The sequence below is a fragment of the Acomys russatus genome, chromosome 29 (assembly GCF_903995435.1).
Source record: "Acomys russatus chromosome 29, mAcoRus1.1, whole genome shotgun sequence".
Classification (NCBI taxonomy): Eukaryota; Metazoa; Chordata; class Mammalia; order Rodentia; family Muridae; genus Acomys; species Acomys russatus.
In genome coordinates this window covers 18,889,178-18,904,722 of record NC_067165.1, presented here as the reverse complement: position 1 = coordinate 18,904,722, position 15,545 = coordinate 18,889,178, and the positions used below count along the sequence as shown (strand labels likewise).

Here is a 15,545-nt window from a genome sequence, read left to right as displayed (position 1 = left end):
ATTAATTGGGGCTGGAGATATGGCTCAGCAGTTAAGAGCACTTGCTGCTCTTCTAGAGGACCCGAATTCAGTTCCCAGCTCCCAGGTCAGATGGCACACAAACACTTGTATCTCCATCTCCTAGGGATGAGTGGGCACCCCCATACACATAGTATCCATTCATACATGTACACATACATGCATGGAAAAATAATAAAAAATAATAAAAAGATAATTTGCCATGTGGTGGTGGCACACGCCTTTAATCCCAGCACTCGGGAGGCAGAGGCAGGCAAATCTCTGTGAGTTCAAGGTCAGCCTGGTCTACAAAGCAATTTCAGGACAGCCAAGGCTAACACAGAGAGACTCAGTCTTGAAACCACCTCCAAAAAAAAGAGTCCATGAAACCATCATACCCCATAAAGAAGGGAGGGTCTAGAACAATGGTTTAGTGGATAAGAGTATTTTCTAGAAGACCCAGGTTTGGTTCCCAGCGTGTCATGTCACAGTGGTCCATAACTCCAGTTCCAGGAGATTTGATGTCCTCTTCTGATCTACTCGGGCGCCAAGCACCACATGGTGCACATACAACACACGCATGTACAACACTCATACACATAAAATTAAATCTCCAAAAAATAAAATGAAGCTGACACAGAAGTTGACATTTAAGATGACAGAGAACGGAAGCAAGCAGACATGAGGCTGAGGACTGTCCACTTGAGTGACTGAGGCGAGAGGACTAAGGTAAGTCTGAGACCAGCTACATCAATATATTGAGACTCCATCTTAAAGAATAAAAAACAACGACGGAAACCCCAAAACTGTTAGTTCCAGTGAAATGCCGGGACAGGCAAATCCACGGAGATGAAGAGGAAAACGGGAGAGTGGTTGCTCGAGGTAGGAAGTGGCTTAGAATGAGCAGAAAAAATCCTTTTGGAGGTGGCAACAGTTGCACAATTCCATCAACTACGCTAAAATGCCATGAGTTGTAGCACTTAAAATGGATGAGTTGATGGTATGCAAATTAATAAACATCAGTAAACCTGTTTTTTAAAAAATCTGGGGGGGACGGCTAGAGAAATTTATCAGCATTTAAGAGTACTGGTTGCTCTTCCAGGGGACCTACATTCTATTCCCAGCAACCACAGGCTACACAGAGAAACGCTGTTGAGGGGGGCAGGGAGGGGAGGAGGAGATTCCTGCTCTGATGCCCTCTTCTGGCTTCTATCAGCACTGCATGCATGTTGTGTACATGCGTATGCCGGCAAAACACCTGTACATGTAAAATAAAAATAAATAAACCAGCCAGCAGACAACGAGGTAAGTGAGAACCTTAAAAAAAAAAAAAAAAAAAAAAAAAAAAGACTGGAGTCTTAAGAAGGGAGGCGTCCCAGCACAACACTGTCACCCCCGCTCTGATGCTGGAAGAAACAGGATGACTGGGGCTTGCTGGTTTCTAGTCCACCCAAGAAAACAGAAACTCCAGGTTCAGAGGAGTTGCCTCAAAGGAACAGATGAAGAGAGAGGACACCTGACGCGGTATTTTGACTTTTGTACATAAGTATGTGCATGTAAAGAGGCATGTACACATTACACACACCAGACACATAAATACGTCTAAAACAAAGAAAAAAATAAATAGATAAGCCTTGGTGATCTGGCAAAGGAAGAAACATTTTTTTCTACTTTGTTTTATTTTAATTATGGTGCATGTGTGCACATGCCAAGCCCAGGGCCTTATGCTTTATAAAAAGGTGATCTGTCTTTAAAACAATCATCTAATCCCCTAGAATAATTTGTTTTCAAGACAGGGTTTCTCTGTGTAGCCTTGGCTGTCCTGGACTCACTTTGTAGACCAGGCTGGCCTCAAACTCACAGTGATCCACCTCCTCTGCCTCCTGAGTGCTGAAATTAAAGGCTTGCGCCACCATGCCTGGCTTTAACTTTTTTTTGTTTTGTTTTGTTTAAATTTAAACTGGTCATGGTGGTGCATGCCTTTAATCCCAGCACTCGGGAGGCATGGTCAGGTGGTGTGAGTTTAAGGCCAGCCTGGTCTACAAAGCAAGTCTAGGGAGAGCTAGGGCTACGCAGAGAGACCCTGTCTGGAAAAGCCAAAAGCACAAAACAAAACAAAACAACAAAAAATATTTATGCTCAAGATGCAGCACCCTTCCTCCTTTTTCTTTATTATATGTGTGCTGCCTTCTTCTCCTCCTCCTCCTCCCCCTCCTCCTTCTTCTTCTCTTTGAGATGCCTTGGCTTGCCCCAAATTCACTATGTAGTCAAAGGTGATCCTGCATCTCCGCCTCCACCCCAAATGCTGGGATTATAGATCTGTGCCAAGCAAGTGCTGCTATGTTACTTTCAGGATAAATTAAGCTCGGGATGGTATATCTGAAAAGCATCTCTATCCAGATAAACAAAGCTGGTTATAGCCGGACCTCTGCCTTTGAGGTGAGCAGGAGACCTAAGCCATGCCACTCTCTCTCTCTCTCTCTCTCTCTCACTCTGCCTCAGGTCTGAAACCTCCTTTCCAGCTAACCGCTACTACTCTGTCCACACTCCCTGCACAGTGCTTTCAGATCAGTCACCAAGCCCCACCTTTCCCTGCTCCCTGCTGCTACTTGTCTCATGATCGCTCCTGGCCGGCCGGGCTGCCCTAGTGCTCTGAGCAGCCTGCTCATTTTACCCAGCCAATCCATTATTCAGACGCAGCAGCCAGAATGATCTTTCCCACAGTGACCCTCGAATGCCCCAGCTTCCACATTTCCAAGGCTGCTCACCAGCAGGGTGAGGTCTGTTTAAGTTGGCGTCTGACTTTTGACCACCCCAGCTCTGCCTGTCACTTCAGTAGTTTGGCACCTCCTCCATAAGGGATTATTTGTGCTTCCCCAAACCAGCCTGTTTTTAGGACTCTGGGCCTTCCCCGGGTTATTTTCTATGCTTAGACTACTACACCTCAACAAATGTTTATTGAGCTCATGCAAAAGTTGGGAGGAGAAGCTAAGTGCATGAGGCAGTTCTCTGGTTGGCGGGAGGGAGAAACAGAAAACATAACCTACAACCGCTATAAGCATGCATGTTGGGCATTCCTAAGCATTTGTTGAAAATGTCCTGCTGAGGGACATGCTTCAGGCTTGCTGTCACGCCGCCTGAGTCTTGAGTTCCATCCTCTGGACCCCGAATGGTGGAAAGAATTCATTCCCATAAGTTGCTCTCTCTCTCTCTCTCTTTTTTTTTTTCAGTATTTATTTATTTTATGTTTGTGAGTGCTCTGTCCATGTACACCTGCAAATCAGAAGAGGGCATCAGGTCTGGATATAGACGGTTGTGAGCTATCATGTGGTTGCTGGGATTTGAACTCAGGACCTCTGGAAGAGCAGACAGTGCTCTTAACCGCTGAGCCATCTCTCCAGCCCTCTAGTTGTCCTCTTAAAAATTACAAAATATGGCTGGGTGTGGGGGCACATGCCTTTAATCCCAGCACTTGTGAGGACAGCCAAGGCTACACAGAGAAACCTTGTATTGAAAACAACAACAACAACAAAAACAACAAAAAAAAGAAAAACAAATAAAACAGAACAAAAATTACAAAATATAATTAAAAAAAAAAAAAAGGGGCAACTATGAACCAGGGGGTGGTGGTACACACCTTTAATTCCAGCACTTGGGAGGCAGAGGCAGGAGGATCTTTGAGTTGGAGGCCAGCCTGGTCTTCAGAATGAGTTCCAGGACAGCCAAGGCTACACAGAGAAACCCTGTCTCAGAAAAACCAAAAAGCCAAAAAACAACAAAAACAAAAACAAAAACAAAAACCAACCACCACCGCCAACAACAAAAAACCCAAAAACCTTTTTTTTTTTTTTTTTTTGAGTGTGGTGGTCGGCTCACATCTGTCATCCTACTTTTCTGGAGGCTGAGGCAGGAGGATCAGCTTAGATACCACAATTAGTTAGACCCTGCTTTTCCCCGCCCAGTAAAGGCCAATCGCTGCCCGTATGAAGCATAAATCTTGATCTTCAGGCGACTATCTTTGAGACCTTGGGCAGATGACTCCCGGAGTCTACACCTCTGAGAAACCGCAATGAGGCCGGCCCAGCGCTGGGGAGGATTTCTTGAGATACTACACTCTCACCGTTTCCTCTTGGCAGCCCCCTCTCCCCCTCCCCACTGCGTCCCCGCCTCCGGAGACTGCCGCAGCCACTGGGCGCGTACCTGCCGCCACAGTCCAACCGCAGAGCCCAGGGGCCAGGCCCGGGCGTCCAGCAGGGGAGTGCTCCGCCCCATCGCCCCACTTCAGGGGACAGCCTCTCTGGCTCACTCCCGCCCCCGCCAGTGATTCACGAGAGGCGGGGCCGTGACCCATTCATGCTGGGAATCGGATCCAGATGTTCCCCCGGCGCGTGCAGCTGCATCCTTGCCTTTTTTGGCAAAAAAACGTGCGGCTGGGAGCGGATCCTGAACCGCCCCCACTAATCCTTGGGTAGAGGGGGTAAGGAGGCTGAGGGTCTGGGCCCAACTAGGGATCAGAACTCGGGGCTTGTATGTCGGGTTGAGGAAGGGTTGTTGGGGGTGGAAGAGGATGATGCGTACCTTGGCACCCATCCCAACCCCTCCCTCCCAGAGGAAAAAGCCCTCCGCCAGCCTTGGGGAGGCTGGCCAAGCGAGACAGGGACTAGTATGCCTGCCAGAGGGGATCCTCTTCCTGGGGGAGAGAATCCCCATGCCGTGGCCCGCCCATTAGGAGGTTTACAAAAGCCCTACGCAGCCAAGGAACCGTTGGCTTCACCCTCCTGATAAATACACTGGGACTGTGCTCCCTTACAATGCTTTATTGCAGAATCTGGAAGCGGGGTGGGTCACCCCCTGCTGCCTATCTCTGGGCAATAATAAGATACTCAAAGGTTGGACAGCAGCAACCAGTACCTTAAGAGGGCCCTCTACCCAGGGACCCACTAATCTCTTATCTACCCAGACAGCTCCAGCCCAGAGATAGGGGTGAGATGGGGGCTGAGGTCAAACCGGGGTACAATCTATTTTTGAAGACTTCTCAGACAGCCACAGGAAACCTAAAAATCTACCCAAGAAGTCTAGATTTAAGGAGGTCTAGGTCCCAGAGTCCATCCACGTTTGTAGGGCTGGGGTGTCTAGAGCCTTGATTTGGGGAGGGAGTTAGATCTGGGAACCCAAAAAAGTAGAGAGGGGAGGACTCATTTCTGGAGTCCAGACTTGGAGAGAGCTTTAAGTCATAGGTGATTCACAAGCCCAGGTTTCAGGGCCTGGGTCAGAGAGTACCAGTGGGGGAATATTGGAACAGGGAGACTGAATCCTGAAGGCCCTGTGTGTAGGGGCCGGGTGTGTGGTTGTGTGTGTGCGCGTGTCTTTGTGTGCTGTTCTAGGGAGGGGCTGGGTCCCAGCGGTAGTTCAGAAAAGGAGCCATAGTCTTAAATCCTTGGTTTTAGAAAGGGAAGATTCAGGAGCCTCGGCTCAGGGCCCTGCTTGGCTGCAGCCCTGGCACAGAACTTGGTCTCCGTCTGGTACAAAGCCTTGGCCCACCAGGGAGGTGGAGCAGCGGGCACAGGAGAAGCAGCTGTGGTGCCAATGTCGGTCTTCGAAGGACACATACTTGCCTCCACCGAGTCCTGGAGGAAGGCCGGAGTTAGCTCTGCAGATCTGAGGGCACTGCTGCCCCTTAGCCTCACCCAGAATTGCATCTACGTGCTTACCTGCACCCTCGCCCCCACCTGTGATGGGGCGCTTGCAGCTGCTGCACTTGGGTGCAAAGAGTTCTCCAAAACAGGCCACGCAGTAGGGATCCTCGTCCCGAGATGTGAACTGCTGCCCTGCGAGGGGTGTCTGGCACCCGGTGCAGACGAGGCATTCTCGATGCCAAGGTTGATCTCGATATGTCACTCCACCCTGGGTCAGCGTCTGTGGGGGGCATCGCCTGTCAGCTGAGGGAGTGAGGAATCCCTCCCATAACAGGTCTTACCCTGAATTCACAGGCCCAGTCCCCACCTTGTTGCAGCGGGCACACCGAGGAGCAAACTTGTTCTCATAGCAAGGCACACAGTAGTGAGCACCCTTATCGGGCACGAAGGAGCGGGAACCCAACGGCTGCTCACAGCCACTGCACAGAAAGCAGTGTTCATGCCATGTCTGGCCTCCATACTCCAGCTTCCGGGACCCTGTGGGAAACAGGAATCCCACTTAAGAGTCTGCCCCAAGCTCACGAGGGCTACTCTGCCAATTGTACTGCCCAAGCTGTCCCCACTGCTTCTATTACCTGGTAGGGTTGTGTCCATGCACACGAATATTACATATGCCAACCTCTCCCTTTAAACTGGAAAAGATGGTTCAGCTAAACGCGTGTCAAACCTCCATGCCTCTGACAGGAGTATTTTAACATACACACCAAACCTCTGTGTGAAATACATGTTGCCCCAGTACATGCTAAATAAGCCATTATATACCAGAATCACCATTTTTGCAAGATCCTATTAAGCAGGTAACTCTACCTACACAAAGCCCTAGGAACAACAGGCTCGGTACATGCTGAGCCTTTGCATATTGTAGGCATACCATTCTCCACACGGACCCATTAGGCATGCAAGTCACCGTACATTTTTTCCCCCCCAAGACAGGGTTTCTCTGTGTAGCCTTGGCTGTCCTGGACTTGCTTTGTAGACCAGGCTGGCCTTGAACTCACACAGCGATCCGCTTGCCTCTCCCTCCCAAGTGTTAGGATTAAAGGCGTGCGCCACCACGCCCGGCTTGTCACTATACATTTTAAGCCTACAATTTGATCACTCGGCACACAACTTCAATGCAGCAGGCCTGAGAATCTCGGTATACCCTTGGCTCCCACATGCAGAAAATATGCAGTTCTACACACATGCTAAGGCCTGTGTGTGTGTGTGTATCATGTATGTTATCTGCTATGTGCATGGTAAGTCTTTAGGTGATCATTAAGCCTACTGGTCCAACACACGCTAAGCCTCCAGCTTGTTTCAGGACCTGCCAAGTTTTCGTGTGTGGAGCTGGATGTGCCAATCCCTGTGTGCCATGAAGCCCTCAAGAGCATACATGCACAACAGACCCACACATGTTCCAGGAACGTGCAGTGTGTGTAGATCTCTACCCACGCCAAGGCCCGTGCGTGTATGAGTCAGGCAGATGAAAAGACCCTACTCAGATGGCAGTTCCCAAACCCAGGAAGAGGCTCCGGGACATACCAGGCATGACAGTCTCCCCACAGGCAGAGCACTGTGAAGAGAAGGCTGTGCAGTAACAGTCGTTACAGAGCAGCTCACTGTCCTGGCAGGTGAAGGGCTCGTCAGCGAGGGAGCGCTGGCAGCGGCAGCAGCGGAAGCAGCCTTCATGGAAATGGCGGTCCTCATAAAAGAGTTCCTTCCGGGAGACAAAGCAGGGGCAATAGCATCTGGCCTTGGTGGCGTTATCCTTTATCTTTGGCCCTCTCCCACCAGTCTGTACTTACTCTCACCCGTTTGGTCCTTACCCTTGAATCATGGCCGATGAGCAGCTGGCACTCGGCGCAGGTGTTGGCGAAGGTGTTGTCGTAGCAGGGGACGCAGTAGGGCCCACTGTCTGTCTGGATATACTTGCGGCCATACAAGGACTCGTTGCACTTTGCACAGTCAAATGCCTCACTCATGGTGGTGACGATGAGTAAGCCCTGTGAGGAAGATGGAGCAGAGTTCACCTAGCATAGCCCTGGACAAGAGCTCTCCGCATTCGAAAAAGAAAGGAGGCAGAGAAGATGCCAGATCAGAGCAGGTGGGGATAGGGAGAGGTCTGCTCTGGGGAACCCTAGGGTGTCAGGCTGCGTGCATTCTGGAATCTTCCATGTTTATTTCTGTATTTGACTGTGAGGATAGGAAGGGGTCAGGGGAAAAAAAAATCAGGAAGCAGAAGTTGTTTTCTTATCTAGGCCCCGGCTGATCCGGGGGGAGGGGGCTTTTCCTGGGTCAGTGACTCATTTCCTGCCCCAGCCAGAAGTTTGCTTCCATTCTCTTGTACTGTTCCTAGGGTGCTAAAGGCCAGGACAGGGGCCCACAGACAGCACTCTCACCTCCTGAGTCCCAGGTTAGGAACCCTAGGACTCGAGTTCTGATCTGAGGAGTTTAGGGTGGAGGGGGCTGTTCTGTGTGCTCCCCCCCCTTCTACCCCTGACTCCCTATCGACGCAGGAAATAGTGGAACGCTAGAGAGACTGCTTGACTGATGAATGGCGGAGGCCTCCCCCTCTCAGGAGAATCAGCCAAGCAACAAGAGCTTGAGAGGCTCAGCCTGGGTTCAGGCAGGAAGGAAATCCTGCAAGCTGGACACAGCCAGACTTCCCCAGCTTGGACCCTCGGCCTCATCCTTCCCACCTCTGCTGTGCCTCTGATCACACCAGCTTGAGTAGTCTTGGCCGCAACATCTGCTGCAGCTGTGGCGGCACAGAGAGGGTTTTTTTTTTTTTTTTTTTTTTTTTTGGCCAGCCAGAGGGAGATAAAAGGGAAAAATCCCCGAGATGTCTGTCAAAGCAGAGGGGAAGTGGAGACTCAGAGAGAGGGCAGTGTGCCCCCTGCCACCTCCTGCCAGGTGCCTGTGCTGGTGGCTCTGCAAAGCCCCAGGGTCCTATGTCCTCCCCCTGCTTCTGGACGGGCAGCCTCTGCCCACCTTCCCTCACTTCCTAGAGTTTAAGGCCAGAGATGGTGAAACGTGAGAAAGCAGGAATCCCTTGAGCCCCAATTGGGTCCCTTCTTGATGGGGAGTAAAGACAAGGGGAGCCCTGAGTGCTGTTGCTGCAGACACCCAGCTGCCCCCCCAAACCCCAGACACTTTCCATTTTCTCAGGAACAAAGCATGTTTGTGGGATGAGGTCACCCACACAGCTGCCTCTGGAACAGGAGCAAGAAGAATGGGGGGGCAGGGAACTGGGGTTCCCGGCTTCTTCTGCTGGCCAATTCCAGCAAAGGCAGAGCTCCCTAGCTCCACCTTCCTCCACGATGAAGCAAGCTCTCATAGGGTAGGGTAATGAAGAAGACCCCCCCCCCCCCCCGCCCCCCCCCCCGTGTTCCCCCAGGACCCACAGGAAGGGGATGGTGTCACTGTTGCACAGGAGATGGGAGGAAGTTAAAGGGGTGCACAAAGGAACCTACCCCCCCCCCCCAATCTCCATAGCTGCCCTGGCTTAAGATGAAAGAAAAGCACATCCTTCCCAAGCCCTTTCTCAACTAGGACAGGAGGAAAGTCTCACCAAAACCTTGGTCTGCCTTGGAGTTCAGACTTCAGGCAGCAACAGATGTCCCAAACCTGAAGGGCCCACCTCTTTGAGGGTTATGAGCTTCAACTTTCCCTTCCACCAAGTGGGAGAACACCTGGTTCACACCCAAAGCAGGACACAAGGCCACCAAAGCTGGGGTCTTCGGAGTCCTCAGGCAGGGGTTAAGTGGCAGGGTGGAGAGACCCTCTCCCCTGTCATTCAGGTCCTGGTTTCCTCTGCTGCCACCATCCGCCCCCCCCCCCCCCACCATCTGAGAATTACCTGGGCCGCTAGCCACTGGACCACAGAAGGCCATACAGGTGGCCTGTAGCCATGTGCGCACTTGGGAGTCTTTTCTTCCGGGCTTGGCCAGGAGCAAGCAGCATCTGTAGCAGCAGTAGCAGCTACCTTCCCAGGCCCAGGCTAGCCCTGGATCCACCCCCTCAGAGCCAGTCACAGCACTGAGATGAGGCACCCCAAATAGGGTATGGGTGTGCCTTCTGTTTCCTTCCCAGAATCCCCTAATCCTTTAGCCTATGTCTCTAATGAGGACAGAGTGAAGGGCACCACCAAGACCCATCCCTGTCTCTCTCCATCTCTGTCCCTTTTCCTCCCCAATACCTCCCTATTCTCTGGCAAGGCTGGAGAACTGAAAAGGTGACCAGGGAGCCAGTTTTGTATTTCTTCCTGGCTGGTAGCAGGAGGGGTTCAGAAGAAACAGTGGATAACTCTCATCTGCTATTCCCACTAACACATGTATCTCCATTCCTGACTTAGATCACACACACACAAACACACACACACACACACTATATACACACCAGTGAACATTCTGGAGCTGAGTGGCAGGATATCTTTCTGTGTGGTGTTCCGTGTACAGCAGCTTGCTTGAGCCATATAAACCTGACTTGGATTCCTGTGACCTTGGGTACACAGTTTTCATGCCCTGAAGATGGTTGGTCCATCTAGTTAAATGAGATAATATCACCTCCCTCTCCTAGGACTATTGTCAGCCTCCAATGTGATAATCCACACACAGCATCTGGCGGGTAATAAGGCCCAAGTCAATGGCAGCCCCTTGTAAGTTTACTACAAGCCCTACTGGGGCCAGACAGTGGGGTCTTAGGCAGGCCTGAGGTAGGACCTGGCCTGGGATGTAACCTAGGGAGTCTTAGTGAAATCCAGAGGAACTGCTGGGTCAACAGAAGCTGTAGCTCAGTCAGCTGGACACCAGGGAAGAGACACTTTAAAGACCTTAGAGATGGCTGGCTCACAGGCGTACACACTTGTACGATGATGCCTTGTCGTTAACGAAATGTGTATCCCACCACCATTATATCAGGTCTCTCAAGAGGCAGGCAGGCAGGACAGAGTCCATCTCCTCTTCAGAGTTCAGCACAAGGCACCAGGGACAGGCTAGGGGGCATGGCCAAGGCGGCTCAGGAACTGGAGCAGAAGTGCACAAGTTTCCTATCCCCCAGTGGGGAGAAGTGGAATTGGGCAGTCAGCCTTTAAGGGTGGTGGTGGAGGTGAGGAGACACACACACACACACACACACACACACACACACACACACACACACACACACACACACACACACACGAAACGATAGGAGATACACTAGAGCTGCCTCTCCTAGCTGCCAGCCTGCCATTGGAAGACACCCAGAAGTCTTTCCAATTACCCATGCCAACTGCTCAACCCTTTTGTACCCCGTCCCCCCCCTGCACCTCCCTCTCCCCCCCCCCCCCCCCGCCCGCACCGCTACCCCAAGTCCACGAGGACCCTGGCCAGGCCCCACAGCTGTGAGTCAGAGTCAGGGCAGACCCCTCCCACTTGACAGGAGCCGTAAGTGGAGAAATTAGAGACAAACCTCCCCCCACCTCCCCCACCCCCCGACCCCCGTCCCCCAACCAGTCACCAACTCCGAACTCTCTCCCACCCTTCTTCCCCCACAGCGCCTGGAAGTCAAAGCAGTTTAGGGAGAAGGGGGTAGGGAGCAGATTCAGCAGCTGCTCTGAGGACAGGAGAGGAACATTTCATTCACCCTCGGAGTCCCCTAGGGCTGAGGCAGAGCGTCCAAGATTTGAGTTTAAAAATAAGTTGGGCTGTCTTAGTGGTTGTGTGTACTCGGGGCTCTCTCTTTCTTGAGCTCAGCTTTACAGAGTCAGGTCCTCTGGCCTCCTGGGGGATGGGCTGGCTAAGAGTCAACTTCCCCCTAGCTTTGTCTCTCCACCCTTTCAGGTCTGAGGCAGCTGTCAGTGAGCGCACCTAGGTGTCTCTCCTCAGTGAACTCTAGCCTCCACTCCGCACCTCTCACCTCCCTTAGGCCCTGTTTTTGTGTTTGGATGAGGGTCTCTCTCCGTCTCTCAAGAGCTGTGTCTCAGTGTGTGTGTGTGTGGGGGGGCTCCACTCTGGTGATCTCTAGCCCTGTGCACCCAAGTCTGAAAATCTCTTTAGGCCTCAGGGAGGCAGATTTTGCTCTAGTCTAACAAGCTTCAGCCTCAGGGCCCTCCAAGGCCCTGGGAAGGGCGCTAGCAATGAGTTCCCTAGGGTCATCCATTTGCAGCTTAAAATGCTCCAAAGAACCCGGATCCCCGCCGCGCCTAGAGAACTCTGTAGGGCCATTCTCTGCCGTCGTTTGAATGGTCCCTGTAGCCTCCTGGGGCGCGGGTGCTGGTCTGTTCTACCAGGCTCTCTAAGCGCCTCTGTTTCTCCAACCCGGCTTATCTCAATAGCTTTCTAGTTCAAACTTGGTCCCCAACCCCAGCAACTCTGGCGGCTCCCTCCTGGCCTGGAGGCGGAGGCACGGAGTAGTGAGGTCCGTGGTGGTGCGCGTGGTCCCGAGTTCGGGGTGCCCTAGCAGGGGAGAGGGGCGGGGACCCGGCAGCGACCCTGGCCGGAGCGCACCGAGGGAACAGGGGCTGGAAGCTGGGGCGCGGGACACTCACCTCGAAGCGGGCGCGGTAGCTGGGCGCGCGCGGCGTGAGTGGGGCCGGGAGCCGAACGCCCGGCTGCTCTTACCTGCGGGCCGGGCCGAGCGGGCCGAGAGAGCCGCGGCGAGGTGGCCGGCTGCTACAGACTGTGTGGGCGAGTGGGCGCGCGGCCCTAAGCCTCCGAGGAAGTGCGCCGGCCCGCCCCGCCCGGACCCCGCCCCCGGGCCCCCAACCGCCCGCGGGGGCCAGATCCCGCCCCCCTCCTGCCGGCCGCGAGCCCGGCGCAGCTGAACCTGGCGCTCCGACTTTCTCGGTCCCGCCTTGCCCGCCCCCCGCCCCCCGGCCCCTCCGCCTTTGCAACCTGACCTGCCCCACCCCCCTGCGCCCCTTCGGACCCACTGGAACTGCAGGAAGAGCTCTCAGGCCAGAGGTGCGGGACATCTAGGACCAGGTTCCACCTGGGGACTAGACCCCTTCCTCCTCTCCTCTTAGCTCATTCCTAGATGTTACACTAAACCTTAGGTTGTGAAGGAGGCCTTAATCCAGCCTGCGGGCCTGCAGGCGGGGTGGTGGGGTGGTGGTTTGGATTCTGCCTTACCAGTGGAGATCAAGATATTTTCTAGAACCTTGAGAGAGACAGAGACAGAGGGAGACACACAGAGAGATACAGACAGACAGAGACTATCCTCAATTTCAAAGGGCTTTATTCTATAGCTGAGTAGCGAAAGCCCAGGCAACAACCTCGACTGTGTCCTGGCACTAAGGTTTCTACTATGTCCACGAATAGTTTTGACCTTTCAGGCTCAAGGGGACCCTAAGCCTCAGCCCCATGAGCTTTGGTTTTCTTGGGAGCGGTGTGAAGAGCGTGGAGTGGTTGAGTTGCTGAGGACAGGGGTGGTGACAGAGGGCAAGGTGGTGAATTAGGGAGGGAACTTCTGCAGTTTTTGACCCTCCAGTTTCTACCCTGTGCCGGGAAGAGAGGACAGGCGGGCCACTGCCAGGGACAGGAGGCCCATCCAGGTCCTTGAGGCCATCCCCCCCACCCCCATCCCCCACGGGAGCCTCAGGCTTGTCACTGGGAATAAATAGCCTCGGTCTGGAGGGCCTGCAGGAGGTGGGGGGTGCGGGGGAGGGTGCGGGGGGGGGGCGGTGCGGGTAGGCTCTGTTGTGCTGTTTGCAAAACAAGAGACAACAAACTAACCCTGGAAATAACCTTTGTATCTCCACTGGTGATTCAGATGCCCAGAGAGGCTCCCCTGATCCAAGGTTGCATCCAGCTAAACTTTAACTACAGGGATTAAGACCCTCCAAGGCTCTGGGGCACACACCTTTAATCCCAGCACTCGGGAGGCAGAGGCAGGCAGATAGCTGTGAGTTGGAGGCCAGCCTGGTCTACAGAGCAAGTCCAGGACAGCCAAGGCTAACACAGAGAGACCCTATCTGGGGGGTGGGGGTGGGGGGGAAGTTCTCCAAGGCTGGTGAAGGACCCTTCCCTTCTGTAGCTTGGGTCTGCTTCCTAGGTCCTACGAGCCTCCAGGCCAGGCTTCCTTTCAGAATTAAATGAATGCTTAAATGTTGTTGATTCTTAAATCATAAGTGTCGCGAGGACAGGGGCTGGGTCATTTTTGTTCACTGCTGAGTTCCCAGTGTCTACTACAGTGCTTGGCGTGAAATACACGGTTAATGAATGCCACAGCTGCTTTAATTTGGATTCCCTTGCAACTCCCTGCCAGGCACCTGCTGTCAGGAGTCCGGTGGGTGACTAGACAGTCTGAGGGTGGGCCCTTCCTCTGGGACTTGTCTCCCAGGTCTAGAGAATTCTCTGTCTAAAAGGATGGAGGGAACACTATTCCTGGTTGGAGGAGACAGCAAGAAGGGTCTGTCGGTTCTGGGATAGGTGAGGACAGTGATCAGGAGTTGTGTTGGCTAGTTTTATGTCAGCTTCACACAGCTAGAGTTAATTGAAAGGAGGGAATCTCAGCTGAGAAAATGCCTCCATAAAATGAGGTTGTAGAGGCTGGGCGTGGTGGCGCACTCCTTTAATCCCACCATTCTGGAGGCAGAGGCAGGCGGATAGCTGTGAGTTCAAGGCCAGCCTGGTCTACAAAGCACATCCAGGACAGCCAAGGCTAACACAGAGAAACTCTGTCTCGAAAAAAACAAAAAACAAAACAAAAAATCAACAACAACAACAACAACAAAATGAGGTTGTAGAGCCTTTAATCCCAGCACTCGGGAGGCAGAGGCAGCTGGATCGCTGTGAGTTCGAGGCCAGCCTGGTCTACAGAGCGAGTCCAGGACAGCCAGGGCCATTACACAGAGAAACCTTGTCTCGAAAAACAAACAAACAAACAAAACAAAAAAAAAGGCTAAGGCTGTAGGAAAGCCTGTAGGGCATTTTCTTAGTGATTGATGGGGGAGGGCCCCGCCCATTGTGAGCAGTTCCACCCCTAGGCTGGTAGTCCTGGATTCCATAGGAAAGCAGAGGGCTGAGCAAGTCATGATGAAGCCAGGAAGCAGCGCCCTCCATGACCTCTGCGTCAGATCCAGACTCCAGGTTCCTGGCCTGTTTGAGTCCCTGTCCTGACTTCCTTCAATGATGGCCTACGATGTGGAAGTGGAAGTCAAACTGTTTCCTTCCCAACGTACTTTTGGCCATGGTGTTTCCTCACAGCAATGGAAACCCTAACCAGCACGGGAACCTACAGAAAAGGAAGAACCAAGAGCAAGCAGGAAAGGTCCTTCCTCTCGACATCATCTTTGTCCTTTCCTGATGGTTTGAGGTGCTACCAAAGGGCTTTACCCAGAGCCAGGACTCTGTGAGCTCCCACTTGGCCCCATTCCCTAAACATTTTACATACATTAGCTCACCTACTTATCCAATAAGTATCCATCCATCCATATATCTAGTGCATAGGTGTGTGGTGTGTATGTTTGCCTGTGTGAGCTCACATATGTGTGCTAGTGCTAGCGTACCTGTGTGCTTGTATGGAGATCAGAGAGCAACCCTCTGGAGTCAGTTGTCTTTAAAAACATTTTTTTTTTTTAAAAGAAGACCTAGAGAGATGGCTTAGTGGGTAAGACTGCTTGCTGTTGGCTCTCTAACACCATGACCAAAGGCAAGTTGGAGAGGGAAGGGGTTACTCCATTTTACAATTCCGTTAGACAGTATTGCTAAGGGAAGTCAGGTCAGGAACTTGAGCACAGCGGGACCCTGGAGCAGGAACTGAAGCAGAAACCATGGACGAACGTGTGGTTCTTAGCTGGCTTGTTTACCACGATTTGTTCAGCCTATTTTGTGGTGGTTGTTTTTAATAGTGTCCAAGGCCACCAGCCCAGGGTGGCACTGTGCACAG

At 52.6% G+C, this 15,545-nt stretch overlaps 1 protein-coding gene across 1 annotated transcript; it reads right to left on the bottom strand.

Moving 5' to 3' along the window:
- Window positions 1–5,343: 5,343 nt before the first annotated feature.
- Fhl3 (four and a half LIM domains 3) lies at window positions 5,344–12,343 on the bottom strand. The gene is made up of 6 exons (XM_051171401.1): window positions 12,205–12,343; window positions 7,502–7,678; window positions 7,218–7,392; window positions 6,001–6,170; window positions 5,709–5,913; window positions 5,344–5,624 (listed from the first exon to the last, which is right to left on the bottom strand). The coding sequence occupies exons 2-6, from the start codon at window positions 7,655–7,657 to the stop codon at window positions 5,470–5,472; spliced, it is 861 nt and encodes a 286-aa protein (XP_051027358.1). The 5' UTR covers window positions 7,658–7,678; window positions 12,205–12,343; the 3' UTR covers window positions 5,344–5,469.
- Window positions 12,344–15,545: the final 3,202 nt, after the last annotated feature.